General features: G+C 40.4%; 2 protein-coding genes across 5 annotated transcripts; one reads left to right on the forward strand and one right to left on the reverse strand.

Annotated features, from left to right (window-relative positions):
- The first annotated feature begins 722 nt into the window (after window positions 1-722).
- LOC118275556 (uncharacterized protein CG45076) lies at window positions 723-13,408 on the forward strand. Of its 4 annotated transcripts, XM_035593563.2 has the most exons (11): window positions 725-889; window positions 3,404-3,490; window positions 8,759-8,953; window positions 9,114-9,226; window positions 9,905-10,041; window positions 10,227-10,388; window positions 11,539-11,740; window positions 11,817-11,862; window positions 11,948-12,400; window positions 12,485-12,606; window positions 12,913-13,408. In XM_035593563.2, the coding sequence occupies exons 1-11, from the start codon at window positions 821-823 to the stop codon at window positions 13,073-13,075; spliced, it is 1,749 nt and encodes a 582-aa protein (XP_035449456.1). In that variant the 5' UTR covers window positions 725-820; the 3' UTR covers window positions 13,076-13,408. The 4 variants fall into 4 exon arrangements, with proteins under 4 accessions (XP_035449457.1, XP_050551437.1, XP_035449456.1 ...); XM_035593564.2 differs by lacking the exon at window positions 3,404-3,490 and having other exon boundaries at window positions 723-889; XM_035593565.2 differs by lacking the exon at window positions 10,227-10,388.
- Window positions 13,409-13,635: 227 nt separating this feature from the next.
- LOC126910950 (uncharacterized) lies at window positions 13,636-15,079 on the reverse strand. Its single transcript, XM_050695498.1, has 2 exons — window positions 14,884-15,079; window positions 13,636-14,394 (listed from the first exon to the last, which is right to left on the reverse strand). Exons 1-2 carry the CDS (start codon window positions 14,989-14,991, stop codon window positions 14,218-14,220), a joined length of 285 nt encoding a protein of 94 aa, XP_050551455.1. The 5' UTR covers window positions 14,992-15,079; the 3' UTR covers window positions 13,636-14,217.
- Window positions 15,080-15,112: the final 33 nt, after the last annotated feature.

Here is a 15,112-nt window from a genome sequence, read left to right on the forward strand (position 1 = left end):
TCTCAGTTGCTTCTGCCTAACCTTATGGAATAAAGGCGTAAGTTTATGTACAAAAATTCAATACGTACTAGGACAGGTTTAGTACTTACGTTCAGTATATAGTCGCAATACGAGTATTGTGATCAAATAGATGCCGTGTACCTATTTAATTTTGTATATTTTCTCGTATAAAGTAGGTGTACCTATTACAGGCTGGCCCTCCGCTTTATTATAGATATGCACTCACTTCCAAATTACTCTCTTGAGTGTATGTAGGTAGTACTCCCCTCACAAAACATTCAGCAATGATTACATCAATATATTATCATCGGCAGACTCATTACAAAAACACCCATGTGCGGCAACCACCTATAAATAAAAACTAGTATATTGCTTACTATGATTCAAAACAACCCACATGGAAAATGAAATAAAACACAAATTCCCTTTGTGTCCTCGTCCTACACAAAATACGACCTACAGAGGAATCTGAAAATACATTACCTACACATATAGAAATAACTAAAATATCTGATGGTGATGATTCAAGTGGACCATTCTGGCCTCTGGGCAGCGTTACTTCATATATTATTTTTCTGTTGCATTCTTCGACGACATTCTGATTATCCTTAACCCACTTCAATGTGACATCAAGCAAAACAACAATTTCTGTTATTTTATAATTTCTGTGTGAAATCCGTGGGGTTCGGGAATGACGCGAAAATTGCAATGACAGTGATCTAAAAATAACGCCGACAGCGTCGCGCCGCTGCGTGCGCGCTCTCTTCAGTCGAGGACCAACCGTCGCGAGTTACAGTCGAACGATCATAAATCAGCAGCCATGGTGTACGAGAGTGACTTCTATACAACCCGCCGCCCTTACAGGCCCAGCAGCTACAGCACCGTATCGGTGAGTGCCGCCGCCCTTCTAACACCTTCTACTGAGCGTGCCTCGCACCTCGCTCCTATCTCCCGGGAGCCGGACGCCCCTCGCACCAGCTCGACCTTCGCCACTCGCGTCCCTCAACAAATGGCCCTAGACGCCACTCCTGCCTCATTGATGTACATAGTGTTCGTGTTCAGTGACTGCAAGCCACAACGATAATAACGTGATACTATGATCTCTCGGGTTTCTTGTTGTCTTCCCAAGTGTTAACTTGTTCCCGTTTTGGTTAAAGTTCGCTTGTAAACATCATTGCTAATGATAAGCTAGATCCATGTCGCCGAGTCTATTTGCAAGGACTTAGGTTTTGATAGAAATTGATCGAGGTAGCGTTCCGCAAGTGGGTCATTTCGAAACGAGAATCGGAGTCGGAAAGCGGAGCTACCGGGCGCGCCAAATATAGCCGCGGCTGGAGTCGCGCTCGCCCGACTAACGGCGACTTCTCCGCTTGCAGCGGCAGCCGCTCGGCGACTGGGAGAAGGTGCCGTTCGTGCCGCGGCCGAGTCTCGTGCCTGATCCAGTCACGGCGTTCGGCCGGCGATCGCGTCCCGGCGAGCGCCACTCCGTGCTCGAGCCAGTGACTCGGCAGAACATCGCGCCCAAGCCGGAGTCAAAGCTGAGGCCGCTCGCGCCCTACGTGTCGCCGCGCGACCAGACTCGGGCGCGTGTGCTGGCGGCCGTGGGCCACCGTGAGCGCGCCCTGGAGGCCGAACCGCTGGGCACGCCTCGCGACCATATGGACGTCCTTCTGGCGCAGTCTCACGGCCGGCCCGAGCGTGCAGCGCACCGCCATGTCTTTTACAGCAACTACGCATCGTACTGACGGGCGTAGTGTCTTTGTCGTGTGTCGCTTTCGCTATAGTAAGCTAGTCGGTCGGGTCGGTGCGAGGGTGGGCGGCGAGGTGTGATCGGCGGTGGCTATAGGGCGGGGTTGTTGCAGACGCCGCGTCACTACGTGGTGGTGGACCGCGACCCGGTGCTGCCACGCCGCGCCGAGGAGCAGTACTCGTACTCTTACAAGAGCACGAGCGAGCGCTCGACCGGCAGCGGCCTGCCGCAGCGCAGCTCGTACAGCAACACGGTGGAGCGGCGCACGGGCAGCGGGCCCGGCGGCTACTCGTACAGCAGCGAGCGCACCAGCAACCTGGGTGGCCCCAGCGGCTACTCGTACTCGTCCACGACCAGCGGTCGCCTGCCCTACGGCACCACCTACCGCCACTACTCGTACCGCGTGTAGCGCCCCGGCTCCCGCCCCGGCCCACCTCGATATCCCTCGCTCCCTAACTCCCTGACACCCCGCTTCCCCAACATGTAACTACCTAATCAGTATTCGCTGTAACGTAATGTGATCACTCTACTTTATTTGTTCACAAGTGGAAGTTGATCGTACTAGAGCTTTTTAAATGTAATTATAAATTATTTATTTAAAATGTGATTTAGACGACTGAATTTTTAATAAAGCTTGCGTTTTCTAATATGTTTCTATTTTCTTTGTGTCGTGTTCACACAACAACCTACAAAGCGGGTCGATGATGAGCTCGATCCTTGTTTACTAACAGTTTATCCACTCAATGTACAGTAGAACTCCAATTATCCGAACTCCGACTATCCGAATCGCCGATTATCCGAATCACAAAAATTGTCCAAAAAAAGTCTAAGTGCGCTATTATTCTCCCCCCGCGAAGCCAGTGTTTGCGCGTCAAGTCTTGACTTGACTTGTCTTAACTTGCCGGTGTGCCTACACTGACTTCCCCCGCAATTTAATTCAATAAAAAAATAGTGTAATATCAAAACGTAGCTTTTATTCTCATCAATGGCATTTTTTAAAAAAAAATCCGATTATCCGAATATTTGATTATCCGAATGGGTCCCGGTCCCCATTAATTCGGATAATTGGAGTTCTACTGTATGTGTTATCCACTCAATGTTGGTGTGTTCTATGTTTCCTATTAAGTATATTAACTTCAAATTATTTTTATTTAACAGTTTTATATGTACTTAGGTGATATACCTAAGCTGTTAAAATCAGAAATTACACTAGCGTCTAATCAAAATAAACAAAGTATGAAAATAGCCAGAGTTAGTTAGTTAGTTGTTACCTACGCAGAAACATGACATCATAGCATCCGTCTGCGTCCAAAAACAACAATTTTTCTCCAACAACAGACTGGTAATATGAGAACACATCTAAGGGGGTGTAAAATACTTCAAAAACATAAATATTATATTAGGATAGCATTTCGATCTGCGTCATAATTTAGGTACCTACCCAATTATATCTAATGATTATTCAAGAAAAAAGTAAACACATTTTTCTACATTTCTTTGACTTTAATCAGACAATTCATGAAACAATACATTCTGTGGCATTCTGAAAAACCGAATAGAAATGTTCAGTTACCTGATTGAAATCGATAGATAGTAATACGAAAGTTCCTATACCTATAAGAATAAGTTTAACTGGTGAATATTTCCTGACAGCCGTTGACTTCAGTATACTACCTGTCGTCATACCTACCCTACTACTATCACGAACCGTACGTAACGTACATACCCAAGCTCTCACAGGTAAGTCTAAGATATTATGTAGATAGTGCACTGTAAGTAGCTCATCATTGGCTGCCGGGATACGCCGCTATCCATGTACAGACACCAGCACATCAAGTTACCCTAAACTGTCCTTTATAATACATTTTCAACCTCATTCCAAAATGCTAAGGTTGAAAATCTATTAACGGAAGTTTCGGCTAATTTGACTACTTTCGCACTGATTTCAGCACAGCTAAGTAAGTAACATTGCTTCCAGCACACATGAAGCTGTATCCTATGATATTTAGATATTGCACTCATTTGAAGGTCAAGTAATAAATAGCACATAACTCATATGCGAGACGATGTAAATATTTGATTTCCATGTTTATCTTTACTTGTACATATCTACGTATAGCACAAAATCTATAAGAATAAATTTGGCTCGAATTAGCGAAGATAGCCGTGATATGATATTTATTTATTCACTTTAAAGAAATCTTGGTAGGTAGTTATAACTTTTACTATCACATATATTTTACGAGTAATACTTAAGTAGGTACCTATCTAAAAACACAGTTTTACAATTTGCAATAGATTTTGAAAGAAAGAAGAAAATCAAACGCCTAAGACGAATCGCAAAAATCAAAAGAACATAAACAATACAGAAATACTTCAAAGTAACTCGAGAAGATTATCTTTTCATAACAAAAAACCGCAGAAATGATGACTAAACTATCAGAAAGAAGTAAATTAATATGTTCACTATCAATCAAATTCTGTTTTAGTTCACCTCGACCTAATAACGCGGACTAATATCAACACGTCATAAAATTAAATGCTCTTGCATTGTTTATTTCCAAACATCTTGTGCCAGGAAAAGATGAAGGGTTAGTTAGTTCTAAATAAAAATGTTAGGTTCATTACGAAATAGAAATTCTTTACAAAATCTCAAAAACAGGTTAATGATATCAATGTGTGAAAATTCTACTATCGCATGGTGGAAAAATAAAAAGCTTTTACGCTAAAACAATGAATGACCATCTGGTTTCTGTAGTTTATTACACAATCAAATGTATTTGAAAAATGACTTCTAACGATTATGCAAACTCTTAGATAAACATACTGACATCAGAATAGTAGAATACTAAAAAAATACACAGCATACTGACACAGACAATAGAAATATCGCCAGAAAAATATGAAACGGAAACATTTCAGCAGAGTATCTGGCACTCCTAAATGTAGGTATTACCGCTTCATTCCAAGACAATCTTCATAAATGGTTACAGCCATTTTGGCAGTCAGTCTCATTATTCATAACTATTCCATAAGCACTAATGTCGAACTTTGAAACAAGCCAAAACGTTGATTCAGAGACAGACATCTTGAATGCTTTCGTAAGTCTAGCAAGGGAGACGGATATAATGATCTTCATGATTTAAATTAGTATTTAGCTAGATGATAGTTTCATATCTCAAGTGTAGCGTTTTGGCTGCCCAAGTAGGATCAACGAACTTTAATATTGGCCTTGAATTATTTATGACAAGTTATAAATCATAGAAACTCGAGTGCAAAACAATCAGGCCGTAGATCCTGGCTTACATGAGTTGCGGCTGTTTTGGTAGGTTGTGGCGGGTTTATCCCACAGAAAACAACCATGTGCAGGTATTCTTTGTTTAATTTTTTCCCCAAAATAAAATGGTTTTACCAAAAAATATTTTCAGTCGTTTGGTTAATTAATTTCGAGGTGTTTCGTGTAGGTAGACTGCCAAGAATCGGGTAAATATTTTAGGAATCCAAAATTACGCTGTCTTGAGATCTAGAGACATTGAAATAAAATAAATTTTCTTTTATTTTATAACGTAAATCAACAATTTAAATAACAGACACCTGTTGATTTCTAAAACTAAGATACAGCTCGGAATGTTAATTTCGTCATTGTTTATTTTTGACGTTTTCTCTGGCTTTGGTTCGTTATGTCACTATTAATTTTAAAGATCTGAAGTAATTGAATAGGGACGTTTATGAGACCGTTTAATAGGTGCAGTTACTCATAAAATATTCCTACAGATAGAAAATAGTAGTAGAAAATAATAGTCGCGTAGGTGATTCAGTGATTGTGTTGCCAGACCCAGATAATAATGGCTTCATGAATATGATGACAGTCTATTATGAAACTGCAAATGCAGTACATGGTCTTACATAACAGATATCTATCAAATATTTATCAGTAGAGCATCAAATATGTTATTCACAAAGATAATATTACACCCAGACATGGAGCAATTCATTATCACTTAGACAAAGAGCGTCCTTAATGGGATAGGGTAAATCACGGCAAATGTACAAGTACTACCTAGTGGTAAGCAATCAGCGCCGTCAATGGACACTTGCAACACCAAAGGAGTCACAATCACAAGTACATTGCGACAATCGTCAATAAATTACAAAACATTATACTGTTGTTAGCTATTGATCCTACAGCTAAAGCTACCAGGCAATCATACTTCAACAGCATGTTCAAACTCTTACCTATTCTTTAAAATAATTTATTTTAGTACCTCTACTATACACAATACGCTAAACTAATTACAATTTACAGCGTTACAGCATTACACGCACACACGTTCGTGGCACATTGCCAATATAAAACTTGGTGTAATCAAAAGGGGAGCTAAAAACATTCCTCGTCGTAATAAAACATATGAATGTTCGCAAACAACTCATTTACAATTATACAAGGTTAGTAGTTATCCGTGACTTCTACTAAATACGCAATTTGTAAGTTTTTGAGTGGGTTGCCTAGGTGGTACTGCTTAAATAAAATCTCCCGATAGATTTCGATCATGGTAGCCAGCCTGTCTAGCTAGACTAACGAGATATTATTGTGCACGACACGACCGGAGAGCTCAGGTCCAGGACCAAAGACTTTACGAGCTTCCGAGACACGGGGGTGAAACACCGCGGAACTTCCCAACTCCGGGCTAATAATCATCCTTTCACCAAACCACTGCGCCAACTGTGCAGTCAAATTCTTTCCACTGGTGTCGAAAGGACCGACTAAAGATCATTTAACAGAGAACGGGCAGCAGCGGTTTCTGATAAACTTGAAAGTTTTAAACTGAGATCTCCAAGTCAGGCCAAGCTTAGAAATTACGAAAAGCCCGTTTTATGTAAATAGTCCATCAGTAGACAGGCTATCATTATTGTCACTAGCCCTTTTTATTACACTTGAAATAACAACTGATTGTAGTTGTTACCATTCTCTAAGTATAGCCACAGAAAGGTGTTTGAGGATAATAATTAATGTCGTAGACTGTCTATTAAGAATTTTGCACCTAATTAAGATTGGAATAGATTTGAAAATATGCATGCTAATATGGTTAATTCTATAGTAGCAATTGAATGTCATTTCGGTGTAATTTGGCATTAAAACAACGATTCGGTCAGTAGGTAGGTAAGTTGGTATGTAATAAACTGAATGATGGGAAACGTAACAAATAAGAACAAGTAAAACCTATATGGGTAGGTGTAGTAAGGATCAGACTTCTGAAGTTTTGAGAAAAAACATGTAGAAACTATAGATAACTATTATGTTTGTTCATTCTACAAAAATTGACTGGACTAGCGAGTCGACTTAAATGAAGAACTCATTTTTTTCTTGAATATCTAACAGCGCTAAAACAATAGTTGTCATCACATCACTTCACTCAGTTTCATCACCGTCAAATAAGACCTTCAGCCATTACAAATAACTAAGAAAAAATAACAAAAGAAATCTTCAAAGGCCCATTAGCAAAAATAGTGGAAATAGACACATTTATACAGCCGCCCTGCCCTTCCAATAAAAATAATAGATATTTACAAGACCATTAATTAGCAGAAAACCTTGAAAACTATATAATTTAATATGTTTACCCAAAACTGGCCGGACGTATCACTCTTTAGACAAAGTGTGGAAACAAAAGCTGGAGTCGGATCAAGAGTAACATTTTTGGCAACGAAACACAAGCCAAGAATACCGTTAACGCCCATGTTATTACGAGAAATCCATGGAATATTCTAGACTTCAAAATGGCCAACGATCGTCACCCTAAACTAGGAGCATGATGAGATAGCCCAAAGCACGCAATAAATTATTTAAAGATCTTATGATTAGCAAGATGAATATTGTAATCTGATACTGACTGACTGCCTGACTTCCATGACTGACGTCTTCCTGTTGATTGAAACTTGGCAATCAAACAACTCAGTTTAAGAAAGAGTACCTACCAACACAAATTGCTTTAGGTTCTTAGAAAAGTGTCTACAAAGTAGATAGAAAGAAAAAAAAATGTTAGTAAAATATTTTTCTGACTGTTCCAATGTTTAGAGCAAGGCTATGAACTTCTAATAGGATAGATCATGTTTCTATCATATAAATAGCTTGTAGCAAAAGTCGCTATGGCAATAAAAGTTGCAATCACTCTCGCCATCTCCGCTGCGGCGTGTGCGCAGCGAAATAATCTAATTTTACAACACTCGCCGATGATTCACACCGCCATTGAGACGAACAGTAAGGTCCACTACCGAAATAGCCCTATGATTTAGCGTATTATAAACAAACACTACAGATCTGGGTAGAATTCCATGGTTTACGTGGAAATTCCATGTTAGAGAAATGCGTCCATGATGCAATTTTACGTCCTGCACTCATACATTTGCACCCACATTTAGAACGATTAACGAGCGAAGCTTGCATAAACAAAGTATTATTAGAAGATACTTACGTTGTGGGTTTTTTTTGCATGTTTTATCTTCCCAAAATTATGTGCATGCTACCAGACAGAATCTTTTAAAAATACAATATCATGATGTAATTACATTTCATGACATGTTTTCTAAGAATAAAAAGTGAAATAACTGCATACCACAGAATATGTAGAACAATTGGTAAATTAATGAATATTGTGCATGGTAGAATAGCTGAAGTTTTAGAGTGAGCTCACGATTGCGTAGTATTTATCAATATTCTATCGGCTTTCGTGTAGCTGTGAACCATACCAACAGAGTAAGCAAATGGACTGCCTAATCTTTATACTTATCGTCTCAGAAACAGATAGTACCACCCTACTTTGTCTAGAATTAATGTAATTTTTGGTACCTACAGTATACGAATCCTATGTTTTACCCTTCTATACGAAAACGTGGCAGCATAAGCAGACCATATGCTCGCTCGTAAATACAGAATTCATTGCTGTAGCTCTTTTATCATGAAGTGTTGTGTTGGATGGTGAATGACCTTGGCTGTTACGACGGTTGCAGGCTGAGCTGATATACAGGCCGACTTCTCGCACTGTCACTCGACTCGTCACGTACCCGGAGGCACCCCACCATGTAGTGCGTGTGCGCGTGCGTCCTTCAGTAGTCCTGCGCGAACTGGACCGCATCGCGTACCGCCGCCGCCCCGAACTATCTATCTCAGCTGTCGACGACTTCTTCCGATCTGAATCCACCAAGGTACGTTTGGAATTTCACTTTGAAATCAGTATTTGTTACATGACCAAAACTTTCCAAACTGTACACTAAACATTCAACACATCATATCAGGTCGCAATTGTATTATATCAATAGGTTTCTCAAAATTCGGACTAACATTATTATAATATAATGTTTCCAGGCTTTCGAAGATGAGACCAGCCGCATCCGTGCCGACACTGCTGCACTCCTTACCCGAGCACGTTCAGTTGTGCCCCGCGCTAAAACCGTAGCTCCCCTCGACACGATTTACTCGTGAGTACATTCTTCTTCCAAGTGCTTAGAGGGAAGCCAGACAACAATGATGTGGTAGAGACTAAACTAGTTCGCTAGAACTAGTTTTACTGATTTGATGTAACTCAGAGATAAAAATATTCGACATCCTTGGACTCAAGAACGTCCAGAAGACCTTACGCATACCCCAATCTCCAAGGCTAGGTCAAGTTTTTCTTAGCTTGATGTAACAGTATTAAAATAGCCCGCCCATTGATGCGTCTATCAAAAGACCGCCCTGGCAGTGACATTGACGACACAAGTCGGTACCTGTCGCATGTCATTTGGCAATCATGCACTCGAATACACGATGTAATCATGAAAAATCTGTCTGGCTGCCAAAATCCCATGAACTTCAGAGGATCGGAAACAAAAAACGTGACCTTCACCAGGAAGGATGTCCGAACCGTGGGTGTAGATTTCATTGCCTATTTCTTGCGTCAACGCATGTTTTGTCTGTGACGTATGTAGCCATCATGTACCCACTGCCCATTTATTTATAACTCGGTTAAATGTCAGCGTTTGTTGTCTTGTGTCCACTAATAAAACAGCTAACGATTTATTTTCATTTAGATCTTGGCGTGTTTATCGTGACGCGAAAAGTTTCTAACATCCGTTATAAACTGCGGTCATTTATAATTCATATGACTTCGTCAACAGATATTCGTACGGGGAGCCAATCCCGTATCGTTTTAGCAATGAGGCCTACCTCGCTAAGCTCGTGGTCCCCCTGCGCAGCGTGGCTGACCACATCCGCAACATCTCCTACTACAGCGAACCCGCCAAGAAGTTCACTGGTGAGAATTGTAACAAACTCCTACATCGCACAGTGTCCAACACTCGATGTCTTCCAACTAAAATAATTAAAAAGACCAATCTCTATTTGTCTTAAACTGTGTCGTCCGTTATCCTTCAGTTTGATTACCGACTAACAGTTAAGTTCCAGTGTGTCCCTGTGGTAACCGTGAGGTGTTCTCGCCAGGACGCGGTCACCTCGCATGCGTGCACTACACCGGTAACAAGGCCTTCTCCAACCGTAGGCCACTCTACAAGGAGCTTAGCATCAGGGACGACGTGAACCTCCTTTCTTTCTATGCCAAGAACAGGCTCGCGGCCGCCGGTCTGGCCGTCGAGAGTGCCACAGGTACCTCGCCACCGTCGCAACGCTAGCGCTCGCTTAAATCCCTCGCTTAATTCTTTAAAATGAGTCTTTAAACCGGTCTAAAAGTGAAAAGCTACGCCTTGAGAGGCTTGGGGCACTAAACGAATATTAAAACGAAGAATAAAGTCCGTGTCTAACCCTGCGTGTCTCTTGCAGCGGGCGGCGCGCCGGAACAGCCGACGGCGGCGCAGTGCGCGTAGCTCCCTGCGGCGCGGCGCGGGCGCTGGGGCTGCGCTGTCTCATGCAGCAGCCCCGCGCTCGCGCCGCGTACGCCCTTCGCGCTCTCTGATCTCGGTATAACACGCTAGAACTAACCAAGATCATCTATTTTTTTATTTCATATATTACAGATTACATATTTTTGTTACTGATGTTTACGAGTTGCGACGAACGATTTTATTTATTTGCTAGTCATCGTTGTGATAGCGCGGTGTTGTGCGCCGAAATTTTGTCGGTGATAGAGATGTCTCGTTTTCACTTAACTCGACTGATTTTACTTAACAATAAAGAATTTTTACTGAAAATGTAGTTGTTTTAATCATGTGCACGTTCACCGTTCCTTATGTCACGCTTGACTCCAAGCTTTAGTAACGCTGAGCTTTCTGACTAAAATGTTTTAACTGTTCGTAAATAATATAGTAAAAGAATAATATTAAATAATTATATCTCCATAAGATATAAAATTAAAGTTAAACACACGTAGGTACATTTACACTTTACATACTTTCCTATCATTATGGTACATCACAGTCTCATGGGAATTATACTGAATTTCATAAACTTTGAGAGAACAGAATGGGTTCGATAATTAGACTTTACACTGGACAACTGCACTATCATTCGCATTACAGCATGAAGCAGCGCTGAAACAGAATACGATGTCATAGCGACTACCATGCCATACAGGGTTTGTCATTGGGCTTGGTGCTGGGGTCTAACAGCTTCGATTAGACAGCATCATGATCATGAGCGTTGTACTGCGTCGCTTACTGTTCGTCAACACCTATTAAACAACGTCCATTGACAGTCATCATCATGCTGTGGAATGATTAGCAGTTGTCTCTCTGAGCGCTAATTGTTTCACCAATGGTCGTTGTTTTACGGGATGCGCGTAACATTGGCCTCGGTGCAGTCAAGCTGCTCCCGTGGAGGCCGAGCCGCAAGTTCCAGGTCCCACAAATGATGGAGGATCCAGCACTAGAACTGAAGGCTGCTAAGGCCGAACGTGAAGCCCGTTTCCGTGCGTCCACTGTTGAGCCAGTCATGACTCCAGCTACTGACTTGGCAGAAATTAAGAGGAAGAGGCAAGAGGAAGCTCGCGCTGCTGAAGAGAAGTATGTTCTTTCTTTCAGATTTGTGATAGGTAACCAACCAATTGAAATATTATTAAAAAATTTGCATTTGTTATAGGGCATTGAAGGAAGAGGCTAAACGTGAGGCTGAACGTAAAGCTCAAGTAAGTAGAATTTACTATAACGTTAAGTTGTAATAATCACCATATTTGGATAAAAAATGTTAATAGAATATTCCTCGATTTACAGGCTGAACGCGAAGCAGCAGAAAAGAGGAAGGCTGAAGAAGAAGCCCGCAAGGCCGAGGAAGCTAAACGCAAGGCTGAAGAAGATGCTAGGTTAGCCGAGGAAGAAGCCCGTAAAGCCGAAGAGGCCCGTCTGGCTGAGGAAGCTCGCCTAGCTGAAGAAGCTCGTTTAGCTGAAGAGGCCAGGCTCGCTGAGGAAGCCCAAAAGGCAGAAGAGGCAAGATTAGCCGAAGAAGCCCAGAAAGCAGAAGAGGCCCGTCTTGCAGAAGAAGCACGCCTGGCTGAAGAAGCGAGACTCGCAGAAGAAGCTCGCTTGGCTGAGGAAGCGAGGTTAGCTGAAGAGGCCAGGCTCGAGGAGGAGAGGCAAGCGGAACAGAGGAGACAGGAGGAACTCGCTCGGTTAGAGGAATTGGAGAAACAGGCACAGGAAGAACGCGAAGACGAACTTGCACGACAGGTAACTTTTATTACTCTTTTTATTTCATGAACAAAAGGCAATAAATATGATACATTCTAACTTCTTGGATATTTGTCAATGCAGGCAGCTGAATTAGCCGAGATTGCGAGACAAGAGTCTGAGCTTGCGGCCGCCCGCCTGGAGGAGCTCTCACAGAGTGGTTCTGCTGCTGATGTTCTTCAGGAAGTTCAGCAGGCTGATATCGGGTGAGGATTACAAAACCAAATTAATTTGGACCACAAAAACATTGATCGTAAACATGATATTTGAATAAATTGAATATAAACCAGTTGATTGGTTCCTGGGGAAGGCAATAGTTCTTTAGTCCTTGTGACGATAAATATTTTGTCAGCTAAGTTCACTAATCTAATCTTTTTGTTCTTCTTATCCTTAATCATCCCAAAATACTTGGAGTGAGATTTGATCCTAATACAAACTCTTACCTACTTTTTATAAAGTTTATAAAAAGAATATATTTTTGTAAACTGATAATGATATATTTTTATAATTAGTTTTTCCAGTGAACCCGCCGCTGACGAACCTGAGCCAATTGTTGAAGAGCCAGAATCTCCTGAGTACATCCCTCAACAAACGACCGTCGAGCCCCAAGTCGAGCAGGCCGGAGACGTCAGCGAGGATGAGAAAGCAGAACCTGACCTAACCGACGAAGAATAAACAGCTATAGGGACTAAAGAAATATTTTTATAGTTAAGAATTTTTGTTATATCTGTATTGTGACGCTAAACATTATTCATGTGCATTTTGTTATAGATTAGACATGAATGATGTGCTAGCCCGAAGGTGGTCAACTTCTCCAAAGTCCTTTCTTCTGCGTAATCAAATTACGCAACAATGAAAGCAATCCTTCCTTCTGTATATGTATGTTTAGGAAATCTACCACCGTTAACCAATGTGAATTTTTTAAACTAAACCTTAAATGTTACTAGTTTAAGTGTTTTAATAATGTTATATTTTGTTAAATTTTAACAATAAAAGACATAAAATCGATATTTTCTTTAATCCTGTCAGCTTCTATCAAAGCAGTTCTTGATGTACCTATATTAGCCTTCCATGTATGACAAATAGAACCCATGACATGTTGCACAGCAGCTAGTCACCGAACAACTGCGCCAACCATACAGTCAAAATACTCAATCTACTACGAAATACTACATCTACCATCTACATAATAATCTATGGTCTACATAACAAAGAGAAATAATTACACAGACAACTAGATTTAAATAGAAAATATATATTTACAATACTTAATTTGTACTTATAGTCTAATAGACATTTTCAAAACTAATCTATCAAATGGACTTGATAAGGACCTCCATTTATTTACACAAAACAACATCACGCCTTATATCCATGAAGGGGTGGGCAGAGGTGTACATTCTTCTTCTCATTCGTATCACTCTTGACAGAGTGGTCGTGGTCAACATGTAGTGTCTGTGGGTTGTGTGGTAGATGTTGCTCGCCTCACGATGTCCCGCCATCGCTCCCTGAACATTACAGCATTTAATATTGCTATACAATGAACTTTTAACTATTTGTATTATAGTTAAGTCCAATGGAATAGGGGGTGAGTTTATTGCCATATACTGGGCACAGTTCCAGACTATGTGCTACAAAGAAATTTTCAAAAAAGAGAAATAAGCCCAGTTCGACATAGACCCCTTGCGCCACAACCATTCATTTATTTATAAAGTAAATATGTGCTACTATATCTTCTTTACTAGCAAAATCCATTTGATAGAGAGTTTATTGAATTATAAAATTAAATAGTAGTATTTTTACTAGTAAAAGGAATGTTATAAGTCCATTTTCACAATCTCTTCAGCTGTCTTCGCAACTTCTTCCTTCGTCACTGGTTTTTCTAGCTTTTTCGTAGGAGCCTTTACTGATGGAGATGGCTTTGTTTCACTTGGTTTTGGTTTCTTGCTAATTTCTACGAATTCTTTGTCTATGTCTTGTACTTTTTGTTTGATCTGAAAAAATAAATAAAAGAATATATAGCTTCTGTTAACATATTAAGAAGCATTCCTATCGGATGAAAGTTGCTTATGTGTTATTCCAGAATATAATCTACCCCTGTTCCAAATTTCAACTCGATCCTTTCAGCTGTTTTGCTGTAAAGGATTAACATACAAACTTCTGCATTTATAATATTAGTAGGATGTAGTTTGTCGTCTTTGGAAATGAATATCAAACATATAAGTGTAGCCACACATGTGATCATGTGACAGAGAGGGTTATTGGTGCGCAATAAACTTATTTAGCTCATAACATTAACGTTTTTTAGCTTTCATAAACATAACGTAAACATACACATTTACAAACGGTAATCTGAATTTATTCAATAAATACTTAAGAATAACGTATATATTCTTCTATATGGTGTTGTATTAATCATAAAATTGTTTTATTTGACTCATATAAATACGTAAAAGTTTAGTAAAATCAAAAGGTAACCTTACATTCTTTAGGCCTAAGTTGACTGCTTTGGCTTTAGTTTTCTTCAAGCTCTTTGCACCAGCTACTTTAAATACATTGGCCTTTGGGCCTTTCTTATTATTTTTACCCATGTTTATTTAATAAAGTGTGATTTTGATGAAAATAAACACAACACACGTGCGTGCACGATGCAGTTGACAGCTAATTGACAACTGGCATTTGACAGTCCTAGGATTCATTGTCATTGTCAAA

Source organism: Spodoptera frugiperda, chromosome 8 (genome assembly GCF_023101765.2).
Source record: "Spodoptera frugiperda isolate SF20-4 chromosome 8, AGI-APGP_CSIRO_Sfru_2.0, whole genome shotgun sequence".
In the NCBI taxonomy this organism is placed as follows: domain Eukaryota; kingdom Metazoa; phylum Arthropoda; class Insecta; order Lepidoptera; family Noctuidae; genus Spodoptera; species Spodoptera frugiperda.

Coding starts and splice junctions, on each gene's coding strand:
- LOC118275556 (XM_035593563.2), top strand. CDS start 821: ATGGTGTACGAGAGTGACTTCTATACAACCCGCCGCCCTTACAGGCCC. Junction 8,954..9,113: donor TCCGATCTGAATCCACCAAG/GTACGTTTGGAA, acceptor TAATGTTTCCAG/GCTTTCGAAGATGAGACCAG. Junction 10,389..11,538: donor GGCCGTCGAGAGTGCCACAG/GTACCTCGCCAC, acceptor GCCTCGGTGCAG/TCAAGCTGCTCCCGTGGAGG.
- LOC126910950 (XM_050695498.1), bottom strand. CDS start 14,991: ATGGGTAAAAATAATAAGAAAGGCCCAAAGGCCAATGTATTTAAAGTA. Junction 14,395..14,883: donor TCAACTTAGGCCTAAAGAAT/GTAAGGTTACCT, acceptor TTATTTTTTCAG/ATCAAACAAAAAGTACAAGA.